Source organism: Penicillium subrubescens (assembly GCF_028828155.1).
Source record: "Penicillium subrubescens strain IBT 31985 chromosome Unknown utg000002l_segment0_segment0, whole genome shotgun sequence".
Classification (NCBI taxonomy): Eukaryota; Fungi; Ascomycota; class Eurotiomycetes; order Eurotiales; family Aspergillaceae; genus Penicillium; species Penicillium subrubescens.
Window position 1 is genome coordinate 166,992 of NW_026643152.1, and position 12,517 is coordinate 179,508.

General features: G+C 46.9%; 4 protein-coding genes across 4 annotated transcripts; 1 reads left to right on the forward strand and 3 right to left on the reverse strand.

Moving 5' to 3' along the window:
* Window positions 1-763: 763 nt before the first annotated feature.
* N7473_001586 (uncharacterized protein) lies at window positions 764-2,478 on the forward strand (the record flags this gene model as incomplete). The annotated part of the gene is made up of 2 exons (XM_057147526.1): window positions 764-1,151; window positions 1,244-2,478. 2 exons carry the CDS (start codon window positions 764-766, stop codon window positions 2,476-2,478), a joined length of 1,623 nt encoding a protein of 540 aa, XP_057011180.1.
* Window positions 2,479-2,915: 437 nt separating this feature from the next.
* On the reverse strand, window positions 2,916-5,202 carry N7473_001587 (uncharacterized protein; the record flags this gene model as incomplete). Its single annotated transcript, XM_057147527.1, has 2 exons — window positions 2,916-3,734; window positions 3,784-5,202. The coding sequence occupies 2 exons, from the start codon at window positions 5,200-5,202 to the stop codon at window positions 2,916-2,918; spliced, it is 2,238 nt and encodes a 745-aa protein (XP_057011181.1).
* A 4,347-nt stretch (window positions 5,203-9,549) lies between these two features.
* Window positions 9,550-10,185, reverse strand: N7473_001588 (uncharacterized protein; the record flags this gene model as incomplete). Its single annotated transcript, XM_057147528.1, has 2 exons — window positions 9,550-9,726; window positions 9,934-10,185. The coding sequence occupies 2 exons, from the start codon at window positions 10,183-10,185 to the stop codon at window positions 9,550-9,552; spliced, it is 429 nt and encodes a 142-aa protein (XP_057011182.1).
* Window positions 10,186-10,191: 6 nt separating this feature from the next.
* Window positions 10,192-11,721, reverse strand: N7473_001589 (uncharacterized protein; the record flags this gene model as incomplete). Its single annotated transcript, XM_057147529.1, has 4 exons — window positions 10,192-10,815; window positions 11,177-11,226; window positions 11,271-11,520; window positions 11,557-11,721. 4 exons carry the CDS (start codon window positions 11,719-11,721, stop codon window positions 10,192-10,194), a joined length of 1,089 nt encoding a protein of 362 aa, XP_057011183.1.
* Between the last annotated feature and the right edge of the window lie 796 nt (window positions 11,722-12,517).

The following is a 12,517-nucleotide window of genomic DNA, read 5'->3' on the forward strand; positions in this document are numbered from 1 at the left end:
CGGACTCCCCTTCCTTCTTCCTTCTCGTGATCGCCGGCCACTGTGTGAGCCAGCTCTGCGAATCTCGGACCTTCTTTGAGCTACAAAGACCGCGACCGCGTTCGAATTGGCTCCAGATGATCAAAGTCGATAGCGTCAACAAAGCCGCAGTGCTCGATGAAAATGATGAGATCCGAGCCGGAGCTGCGGCAGCCTTCAGCGAGGAGAACGAAGCTACCGTGGCTAAGATCGCATGGCTCAGCGGAAAGGAGAGTACGAAGGCCTACGGGTCAATGGTCGTTTATCTTACCAAAGGTACTGACGCACGGAGGCTCCTGGCCGACGGGTTCTTTCACGCTGGAGGAGAGTCTGGCGTGACCAGCACTTTTGAATATCGACCACAACCGACGCAATGCTACAACTGCCAGGAGATTGGCCACAAGGCGTTCCAGTGTAAGGACGTCCAGAAGTGCGCGAAATGCGCCACGGAGGGCCGTCAACAGTTAAGCAGTTTTTGGCTGGAGCACCAAGCCGATCCCGCACACGATATACGCTTGATGATATTGTCCCCTTGAAACACAAAGATTCTGGGGCTGTCAAGTGTTGCCCTTTCGGGACCGACTTCGACGGCAAAACCTGTTTACTGGCCGTCCCAGTCTGCCCAGATGGAACCATTCATAAGGACAGCCGATGCGTATCCACGAGAGGACCCGAATGCCCAGCTGGAACCACGCCGGAGGGTGACCTCTGTATATCGAGGAACGAACCATTCTGCCCCACCCCCATGAAAGTGAAAGGAAACCACTGCACTTCTGAGCAGGGTCCGACCTGTGAGGGTACGCTCGAACCCAGTGGAAATGTTTGTATCTCAAAAGTGCGTCCATCTTGCCCCGGAAATGAACATTTCGATGGCAAAGTATGTATCAGCGACCAAGGATCTCGATGTCCTGAGGGCACAGAGGCTTGCGATGGACTTTGCATCAGTAAAAAACCGGCCTTCTGCCCTGGGGATCTGGAGTACAACCAGAGCGCCAATCGTTGTACTTCCAAGGAACCACCGCAATGCCCGGAGATGAGTCGCCGTGAAGGAGTCGCCGTGAAGGCGATTACTGTGTGTCTGATAATGGACCAAAATGCGCCGGTGAGGGTGAATTTGATTCCAAAACCCAGTTGTGTGTGTCTCTTACACCACCATCGTGTCCGGAAAGGTCCCTCTTGGAAGGCAAAGAGTGTGTTTCGATTGAACGCCCTGCATGTTCCACAGGGCAAATTTCAACCAACCTCTCAGACGGGTCTGCTCGCTGCTGCCCGGTTGGCCTTTCCGGGGATGGTCAAATGTGTACCATAGCACCTGGCGTCGACGGAAAATGCCCAGGGGACACAATTGAGCAGGACAGCAAGTGCAGGGTCAAAGCCATCAGTGAACCTTTCTGTGAACCCGAATATCGTCTACAAGGTAGTCGATGTGTCTCCGTACAGGGACCTTTTTGTGAGCCTCCATTGATACGAGATGGGTCTCTCTGTGTATCAGAGGAGGTACCAATTTGTCCCTCTGACACCCATCTGGTTCGGGATAAATGTGTGGGGGAGACCAAGCCTACCTGTCCAGAAGATACCCTCCGCGACGGGGAGCTCTGCGTTAGCAACAACAAGCCTAGCTGTGACGAGGCGAACGGAGTCGAGCTTGTTGGCAACCGGTGTGTTAGTGATATTCTTCCAACATGTGTGGAAGGACACCCCAAGGGTGAAGACTGTGTTATTGCAAGCAGACCAGTGTGTTCAGGGAAGAACGTGGCATTTGACGGTACTAGGTGCGTCTCTGAGAGCAGACCTGTGTGCCCAACAGGCAGCACATTTGACGGCGATGGATCGTGTATCACGAAGAAGACTCCAGCATGCAAGGTTGGCCAACTAGTGCAGGGAAAGTGTGTAACAGGTAATCCTGTCTGCTCCAGTGGCACAGTTATTCAAGGCACCAACTGTGTCAGTCAGGACGATCCACGCTGCGATGAAGGCTTCCGCTTTATCATGGGAAAGTGTGTATCCCTAGCCGGACAAGAATGCGCGGATGGATACACCCTCGTCAACGGCGAGTGCGCGTCGAAGGGCCACCCCACCTGTGAGCAAGGCGCCATGTTCAACGGCACAACATGCGTTGGTGGAAAGGCCCCTTGTCCGGACGGGACCTCCTTCGACGGCACCGATTGCTCTTATGAGACTATTCCCACCTGCCAACACGGAGTTCTCAAGAATATGAAATGCGTTGTCGAAAAAGAACCCGAATGTTCATACGGATATGCCAAGGATCCTGTTTCCAGAGAATGTATCCACACCAAGGGCCCTCAGTGTCCTCGCGGGCAGAAGTTCACTGGTGAACATTGTGTTCTGGCAAACGATGACTGCATGGAATTCGAGTATTGCCCTAATATTCCCGGCTCGGTTGATACTTCCTATGTGGCGGCGGCATTGGGTCAAAGGTCGTTCCCAGGAGCTTTCTAAGGGTTCGCACACGAATTACATATCGACTTCAGAATATATTGACATGAGAAGTTGTCTTCAAGGTTGAAGTTGACAGGACTTGGTTGGAACTTGAAATGAAATAGGGCTGTTACGAATATTCGTAATTGCGAATAATATTCGCGCGAATATTTGCTGCGAATAATTATTCGCAAAATCTAAGCCTGCGAATAAAATTTGCGAATATTATTCGCAAAGAATTTGGAATGCGAATAATTTATTCGCCAAAATCTGCGAATATTCGTTATTCGCAATTCCCTTTGGGTATCTAGCGATTAACGAGAGATATATATCTCTCTTTCCCCCGGTAGCCTTCTCAATTCTATTAGGTTATAAATTGCATAGTAGGAGACATACACTGTACAACACAAGACACTCGAAGCTTCGCTTATTCTTCATATAATAGTTCAATCTATTAGCTACTGCCTATATGCATCATCCAACAGCATTAGGCTCCTCATCGTCTCTCCCTTCATGGAGAACCGTCGTACTCCTAGCACGTCTCTTCCTGCGTTGAATAATCTCTCAACAGATACTTCAGAGGCTGGGATTGCTAAGTAATCCCTAGCAGCAGCAGCCATCCGAGGATATTCTTTTCTATGGGCTCTCCACCAATCGCATAGCCAGTTCTGATCTTCCATATCACTTGCATCAATCCGAGGACTATCGAAATACCGATCAATGTCAGAAAATCGGGGTCTATCTTGAGGCTGTAGTCTGCGTAACATCCGGCTGCCCACTTTTTGCTTCTTATAACTAGGTTCTAGCGGCTCTGCCATATCAAGTGGTTCTGTAGTTCCAGGATATTTGCAGTGAAGGTCATCGCGGAGAGCTTGGAGAATATTCCTCCCGGTGTCTTCAGTATCCAACTCGTATAGAAGGAGATCTCCTTTCACACGAGGATCCAAGACCAGCGCAGTATAGTATATGTCAGAGACATCCATGAAAGTGTAGTACTTCATATACTTCTTGATACTCTCCCTAACAGCGCTTGCAATATCCTCATCAAGATCTGCAAAATCTTCCTTACGCTCAGCCACATCATGTAGTAAATCGTGGAGCTCGTAGTATACTGGTACTGCGAGACTAATCTGAGGCCTTTTCTCTGAGACAAATAAGGTGAACTCATTGAATTTCGAGAGAACGTTGTAGAGTTGAGAGAGCCGTGTCCAGTCTTTCGTTGAGAAAGGAGGAAAATCAGTCTCATAATGGATAAACTTCTCTAGCTGTTGCCTTGACTATATTGTATTAGTATAAGATTAAGCTTATAGAGAGCTCGTATCTTACCTTTAAAGCATCCTCTAACATTCGAAACGTTGAATTCCATCGCGTATCCACATCATATTCGATGAACTTATCTGATAAGTTCATTCGCTTGCAATTGTTCCTCCATGCTTGCCTGCGTTGCGGACTTCGGTGAATCCAGAGGGCTAAAATCCGAAGCTTTGCAAGTGGTTCGATAGCCGGAAACGAATGATGTTCTCCATTATCCAGGTTATCACAGATAGCGGCAGCCTCCTCTGTATTACCAGACTTAAGCGTAAGTAGAATACCCTTCACGATAAGGTTAATAATATGAGCTAAACACCGTATATAACTTCCTAAACCACAGAATAAAGGATCAGCCCCACACGTCTTCTGTAGGTTTTGGAATAGTTGTAACGCCATCCGCTCATTATTACTAGCGTTATCTCCAGTAATTGAAAGTAGTTTATGCTCAAGGTTTAGCTCAATAAGCAAAATTTCAACAGCAGCAGCCAAATTCTCTCCACTATGTGGACCATGGAGCTCTGTGAACTCGAGCACTTTCTCTCGATATACAAAGTCTTCTGTGAGCCAATGGCCAACGATACCGAGAATTGGGATATGGTTCTTGCTGGTCCATACATCAAGGGATAGAGCGATTGTTTGGCATGTAGCTTCAAGCTCTTCCTTTAACGTAGTACGTTGTAAGTCAAAATCTTCCAAAAGACGCTGTCGAAGTGTATGACGAGAGGTAAATGGGAGTGTAGCCCCTGGTATATCCTTGAATATTTGCTGGAACCCTGGTGATTCGAGGACTGTAAAGGGTTGCTTGCTACTAGTTACCCAGCGAAGGAGATTCTTTTCAAGGAGCTCCTGCACTGTAAGTTTTCCCTTATTACCCCAGAGACTAACAATAGTCGACTTTGGTGTACCAGTAGCTAGATCAGTAATCCCAGGAGGTAGGATCCCATGCTTTTCTTTCAAATGAAGCCGAATGTTGGTAGTAGAGGTCTGTCGTTTTGAGTCTGTTGTGGACCAGTTGCACTGTTTCCTAGTGGTTTTGTTGATAACAGTACAACAGATTTCTCGATCAACGAGCCTCTTCCTTCCACTCCTTTTCTCCGTCCATTCGTTGGGAAATTCTCTGGTATGGAGATGTCCCCACATCCAGTCATTTTGCCGTGGATTTAAGATAAAGCTTTGCGAGCTACTAGCTGTGGTATATAGCTGCGAGGCAGATTCCGAAGGTAAAAGGTCATCGAAAGCTTCAAGAAAAGAATCGGTATTGCCACTGAATGCGGATTGACTGCGTGAAGGTAGCGGGGATGATAGGCCTGGCCCTTCTGGACCTTGTGCTGCTGGACTCCAAGCCAGGCTAGACGTCCAGTCTCCAGGCCGGACTTCGTCTTGATAGCCATCATTTAAACCGAGGTAATTTGGTCGGTTGCCACGGGTCTGCATTGCCAATTGACGAAATAGGTGAGAGGAGGTGAGAGGAATAGTAGAGATAATATTCTAGCATTCAAAGTAGAAGGATAGGGTGGAGCCATTAACTATATTATTAAAGGCTTTTTACTCCTATCACGCAAGAATCCTTGTATTATCACTAATTCAGTCAATATTTAGTCCATTGCGCAATTTCTGGTGCAATTGCACGTGATATATTGCGAATAACGAATAATTATTCGTATTCGCAACAGCCCTAAAATGAAAGGCGAAAGAGGGGGGTTAAGAGTGTAACCAGGAGGCGTTGACGTGGCTTGTCAACATGTGTCGAGAGATGTGGGGTGGTAACTTACTACTAGAACTGAATTGGCTTTTAGCCAGACCGCTCTTGTAAAAGTTTAATGTATGTAGGCTTGGTTTTACCAGGTGCTCGGAAACAGCAACATCTGAGTCCCGACTTCACTAGTGAAGGCACCTCAACGTGTCCTATACTCTAGTACATGAACGAGTCAGTCCTCGCTCGAATTATTCGTCGCCTGATTGGCCGAGCAGCCCTACTGTACTAGTCTCCTCAGAAGTGTCACCCAGTTCACACTTTTTTGTCCGTGCGTCCCATAGTCAAGACTTCTGTGAGCTGCAGCGACCTGTCCCGCCATTACAGCCCATATTTACTCCACTATGCTTTCCGCCCGCTAAATGTACTCTCCCTAACTCGTGTTAGATTTCCATCATCATTAATTAGATATGCTTCCCGTATACCTGGAAATCGAAGCTATCCCTAACCCGCACCTGTAACCTTTCGGATAGAAGTATTATTAGAACCGGTGCCAAAAACAGTTATCTATAGCAATTACGATAAGAAGTATCAAAAAAAGCAATATATCTTACATTTGGCACACGCGACGCGACGCGCTACTAACCACTACATAGGAGAGTGCAAGGTCTAACCGGCTTCCCTTAATTCACTGTTATCACTTTCGTTCTATAATTATTCTCTAAGTGTCACGGGCCAGTGCCCGATGTTGGTCACGTGTACCACGGGACCTTGGCATGTTGACGTGGAGAACGCAGAGGATAAACTTCCCCTCCTTAAGGCTTTCTGTAAACAGCATGTTGGCCTAGTTAGATTGAATTAAGTCTTGGTTCAGCCCTTCACACTAAGTTTATTCTAACCTCGTCGCCTCTTAATAACGTATCTAGCGCCACTTGGTTACCTAGTTTCTACGCGGGAATAGCCTTCGCTCCCCTTATACCTTGTAATGAGACTACTTGGCAGGGTAGCGGCCTGTCAGTCAGGTAAGGAAGAGAGGGCAGTAGTATGAATTGGTGCAAAGCTGTTTCTTGAGGATCCCTCGAGAAACCATTCAATCTTGGGGTATTTAATCTGCGATACACTGTGGCCTGACTGCCCCAATCTAGTTACATGATACGAGCTGAACTCCAGAAAAAGGAAAGGGTGGATTGTGTAACATGAGGGAGGGGTAGCGCGTGGGTGCGCAGACGGACCGGTCCCTCTCGATCCAGTATTGTTCTTTTCTCATGGTGGACCAACTCGCCTCAGATCACTTTCTTCTAGCAGGGACAATCCCGCTAAAAGTACCAAGCTCGTAGCCCAAAATCAGAGCCCCAACCAAGTCTAAAAGTCCGAATGTCAGGAACTCGAAAAATCCTTCTCTGCTCATCGCTCCTCGGCCTCGAAACAGCAAGTTAGCGCACAACGAGGTTGAGAGTAGGAGCCGGACGGGAACAGAGACATGGAGCCACTGATTATCCTTGATTGGCATATACGAGCTCAGGAAATAGGGCATCATCATTGTGCAGCTGAGGAGGCCAAGCAGGGTATTGGTGTCGGCAATACGAGGTGTTGTCACATCCGGGACTAGTATCTCACGACCAAGTGTTTTTCGGAGCGGAGCTTCGCGAAAAACTGCGACATAGAGACCCAAGCCCAATATAGATGTGCTTATAAAGACTGTATGAGCCGGAAGGTTGATGGGGCGGATATTGAGATTCATTTTCGCTTCTCAGGTCCTCTCGAAAGAAGTTGGAAATACGGAATCATTGAAGAGTATTCGTAGGGAATTTACTAGGTTTTGAATGTTGGTGACCACCCCGCGTCATGCACCGGATACGTCGGGACCAATACGGGATTTGTGTCACCAGGCACAAGTCTGTAACGTAATCCACGGCCAAGCGGTTAACACGGCCGAGCAGATAACCCCAAAACAACATACTAAATGCAATTTTTTATGTCACAGTATATCAACAACCAGAAGCATTTCTTCTTTATGTTTGATAGCATGGGGTTGAAATATGAGGTTGTGAACAATCGCAGTTGAATATGGTGTTTTGGGGTTAACCGCCCGGCCGTGGATTACGTTATGGAATTTGCTTAACTAATAAATGAATATGTTATGATATACCCTGGCATGAGGTTATTCCAAAGTGTTGGTGCCTCAGGCTTCTCGGAGCACACGGAAATGCTGCTTAGTAAAACATGGTGCGCACCAATTGGATATCAACAAGTCTGAATTGCTATAAAGCCCCTATCTGGCAATTTATGTGGGCATAAAAATGACTAATACTGTGCATGCGGGTTTACAATATCCCTTCTCCGGGATCCACTGCTGCTTCTGTTCCGACAGGAGCTGATAAGCCGGCAGGCTTTCTGTGGAGGTTCGCTGGGGCTTCGTCAACAGTACGGCTACGAACTTCTGCAGGGAACACCCTTGACTAGACCTCGACAGGAGTCGCGACTCTCCAGGTCCGGTCCGGTTCCAGAACCGCCAAGACCCGGTTCAGGTTCTGGGTTTTTAGAACCGCGATTCTACACTTGGGCTCTTGGAACCGACCCTGCAGGTTCTTGAAGACCCTGCAGGTTCCTCAAACACTGCAAACTAGGGAAGCCCCGTGACCTGCATATTTTATGCAGTATTGGTCCGTATTTTCAAGTATTCGTCTTACATCTCTACACGGAAAGAAAAAATAGAATTGAAGCAGATTAGGCAGATTTTAACGCAATATAATAGCATGTAATTAAAATTCTATCTTATCTATAGCTTTTGATATTCATATTATCAACAATGTGACAGCTACGGAGTACTTGGAAATGGGCCAATCAGGGCAACGGAATCAAAAAGGGGAGATTGATACTGAATTGAGTGATTGAATGATTGATTGATTGATTGATTGAGGAACATGAAATGAGGGTGCTCATGGGGGTTGAAATACCTATGAGCTTACACGATAACGGGGATCCTCGGATGTTACAAATCCGGGATGCCCAGTTGCAACATATTTGTGTTGGGCAGACATACTTTAGTGTTATCTTATGCATGCAGGTAGATGTCACTCTGTATGTTGTATGTTGTGATAAGAGCGCCGATCTATTCGGGTTGACACACCCCCTTAGTATGGGGCGATCACGAAACTTGCTGGTAGAACTCACGGATACTCATCCAATCCCTTTAGTAGGTGGCAAATATCCTCCAGGCCTAGCATTTGCAGGAACTCGAGGTGCTTTTGACGAGGAAGGATCTTTGTAAGCCCATCCGCTATCATATCGGATGTCTTCATCCATTCGACTGAAATCCTTCCTGCTTGTACCTCTTGACGAAGCCAGTGGTGATGGATATCTATATGTCGCAGCTTGGTGCGAAGTTGAGGTGATTCCTTAGTTAATAAGGAGATAGTCTGCTGATTATCACATCGGAGGATAACAGGGTGACTAGGTTCGAAACGAATGGTGTCAAAAAGTCTCTTCTATATTGACAAGGACTTGCTAGCTTCGGACAGGGCGAGTAATTCGGCTTCGGTCGTGCTGGTGGTGACAGTCTTCTGCTTTGAAGCCTTCCAATCAACAGGTCTACCAAAAATCATGCAGATATATCCAGCAGAGCTCTTTCGATCGTGATTATCCCTGTATGACGCATCACTTATAAACTGCACCGACGGCGGAATCGTCTGCTTTCGGTAGCAGATTGTAAGGGTTTTAGTCGAATACAGATAGACTATCACTTGATCAATTACATGTAGGTGCTTAGGGCCTGGATTTGAGAGGAATTGAGCAAGGTATGAGGTGGCTTTTGCTGTATCTGGTCGTGTGATAATCGTGGGGAACTGAGCTGATCCGACCTTACTTATATATTCGTGGTGATGACTTGGTGAAGCAGTGCCGTTGAAGGGCTTTAAATTTATGATCGATTGTGGCAGGATTTCGAGTCGGCGATGTTGAGCTAAATGGTAGCGATTCGCTATTGCAGAGATGTAGGCATCCTGACATAGCTATAAAAGCCCTTTGGAACGGTCTCTGATAATGCGAATCCCCAGGAACCACTGCGCTTCGCCTATATCTCGTAACTCCTAAGCCTTGCTAAGTTCCCTTCCAATATCATCGGCCTCCTCCTTCGCAACAGGTGGGTTGAAAATGAGAATATCGTCAACGTAGAAGATAAGGAGAATATCTCCCTTGACGAACAGGCAAAGGTCTTCCTGCACTACTTTGAAGCCTAGCGATAGTAGTACTTGTGTAGCTTCTTCCTGCTAAAGCCTTGGGGATCTTCGTAGGCTATATAGAGCCCTCAGGAGCTTCTAGCACCTTCTGCCCTTCGTGAATATACTAGGGGGTAGTTCGACGTATATATCCTCCTTTAGCAAGGCGTTAAGGAAGGCGTTGACAGTATTATATTGGCGCGAATCGAGATTGAATTGGGCTGCGAGAGCGAAGAGTAATCGAGCTGTTCTTACAGCTAGGGTGGCTGAATACTTTTTATTATTGGTGACTTTCTGCAGATCTCCGCGAACGCAGATTCTGGCTTTGTACTTGACTAGGAACCTATCGCCATCAAATTTATATGTGAAAACCCAGGTAAGCGGTATTACTTCAAGGCCTTTATCGGTCGGTCGGTTAATTTCCTTAAATGTGCCTTTCGCGTTAAGTGCTTTCACTTCTATAGCGGCTGCGTAGGTGAACCCTTCGCTGTGTGGGTGCCTTAGCATTTCGGCCTAATTCCTTGGGGCAGGCGGTAAATCCTCCCGGTGGGGTCTTTTATTCGTGAACACCGCATTGAAAGCCATCAAAAAGCCCTTATGATACTCCTCCGGTTCCTCTTTAGCGGCCTTATTAGCCTTGGTCTGTGTGAAATGAGCCCTCTTACTGCTTCTAGTACGGCTTCCTTCGATGATATTATTAGTAGTGAAAGATCCTTCGATATCCCTCGGTGCGAGCTCTCCTCTAAGCCGATATCCTGGTGGTGGGGCTGTAGGTTGGTGGATAGTGTTGGATAACTTGCCTAGGAGCTGTTGATTAGGATTGACCTCGGTATCCAGGGCCCTTACCCCCTTAGCTTCGGTGCGATTAGTTGGAAATGCACCCGGCAGGGCTTCGTTCCTTGGTGCTGCGGGCGTTGGCGTCGGGGATGGGGTTATTATTAGCGGAGGTGTTGATTCGATGTGCTTATGTTGCGTATTGATCGGTGCGTGATCTATTGTTCTCACTAACGCTTCTTGATCCGATACTGAGGTCTCGTTCTGAGTTGCTGTTGGCAACAGGTTCGGTGTGGTCTCTAATGCGATGTTGTCGAGGTCGTATTGCGGACGTTCGTGCTCGGAATCCTTATATTGGAAGTCCTATATCGCGTCGTTTAGTATATCCTGTGGAATTGGCTGCTTGGCTTCGGTAGCGCTGTAGCGAACGTTTTTATCGAACACTACATTACGCACTTCCACTACCTTGTTTAATCGGGGTAACTAGATTTTCTAGATATTTGACGCCACAAAACTAACTAGGTAGCCAGTTTCCGCGCGTGCCGCTATTTTATCAGACTTCGCAATTCCTTGGATTCGTATATACGCTCTGCAGCCGTATAGCTTTATATTCGCCAGATTGGGGCGTAGCTCAATAGAAGGGTCTCTCTGCTTTATCGCTTCCACCCAAGGGATAATATACTTACCGGTGGGTATTTTGGTAGGCACGCGGTTTAGCAGATACACTGTAGTAGTGATAGCCTCCGGCTAAAGCTTCTTCGGTAAGCCTGATTCCTGAATGAGAGCCCTCGCAGTGGTGATGATGATGCCACTAGCACGTTCGATGAAGCCGTTCTGCTCTGGGGTGCCGACCACGCTGAATTCCACCGAAATCCCTGCTTCCGGGTAATACTTATGGAACACGCTGTGTAAGGTAGGCTCTCTATCGCTTTTGAGTACGAGGATATCTATGTTGAATTGACTGCGGCAGATAGCGATAAAAGCGATGAGTGTATTGATACAGCCGCTCTTCTTTTCGTGGGTTTGTGCAAGGTGTAGACGAATCCCTTCGCAATAGAGGTGAGAGATCTATTGATGTTGATTATACCTATCTTTTATATGCACTAGGTCGAAGTGAAGTCGTCTAAATTTCCTATGAATATGGGTCCTGCTAGCCGGCCTACGGGAGACTTGTCGCTGCGTTTTCGATTTCTTATATACTTCACACTTTTCCGGGGTTAATGCTGGGGATTCGGCGGTTTCTGGTTTGATTTTGATGCCAGCTGCCATTTTTTCCAACACTTCCAGGCGTTCTATGTTGATGTGACTAAGCCTGCGGTGCTAAAGTTGCTGTGTTGCGACAGATGTCAGAGGCTTCGCCGACTTTTTGAGTGTATTCAAAGCTATTGGTGCTATCAGCGGGTCTTCTTCTAACAAATACAGACCAAATCGCTCTGAACAGCTAGCTATTACACCACTTGAATTGGTGATCCAAGGGCCTTGGCTATTGAAGAAATATCTATGTTTCTTTATCTCGGAAACCGAGATGATATTAGTCTGGAAGCCGGGGATATACTAGACGTTTTGCACTGTCGTTTCAAATTTTCCTGAAGTGGGTCGAACGACGCTGATTTTTGTAGTTCTATGTCCTAGAGCGACGGATTTGCTAGCGCCCATCGCTATAATTCGTCGGTCAGGTATAAAGGATTCAAATGTATCGCGTCGGTTGTAGATATGGAGGTTGGCCCCTGAATCGACAATCCAGCACATTGAAAGTGGAAGCGTGAGAGCCGCTTTGAAGACATGAGACGAAATCGTTGCTGTGAAAAATGCGACTGTATCAGTAGGGATATTGCCTTCGTTAGTGATGGTTAATTGGGCGGTTTTGGCGATTGTCGGCTGAGTAGCCTCGCTTTTTATTAGGTTCTTAATTTCTCTTCTTTCTTCTAATCCGAGCTTCTTGATATTCTCTTCTATGCGTTTCTTGAAGTGCTCAGGGGTCGTCTAGGTCGAGGGTCTTATCGAAGGATTTATATGGTAACAATCCTTTGGAACATGACTAGTTCTTCCGCACACATAACTGAGT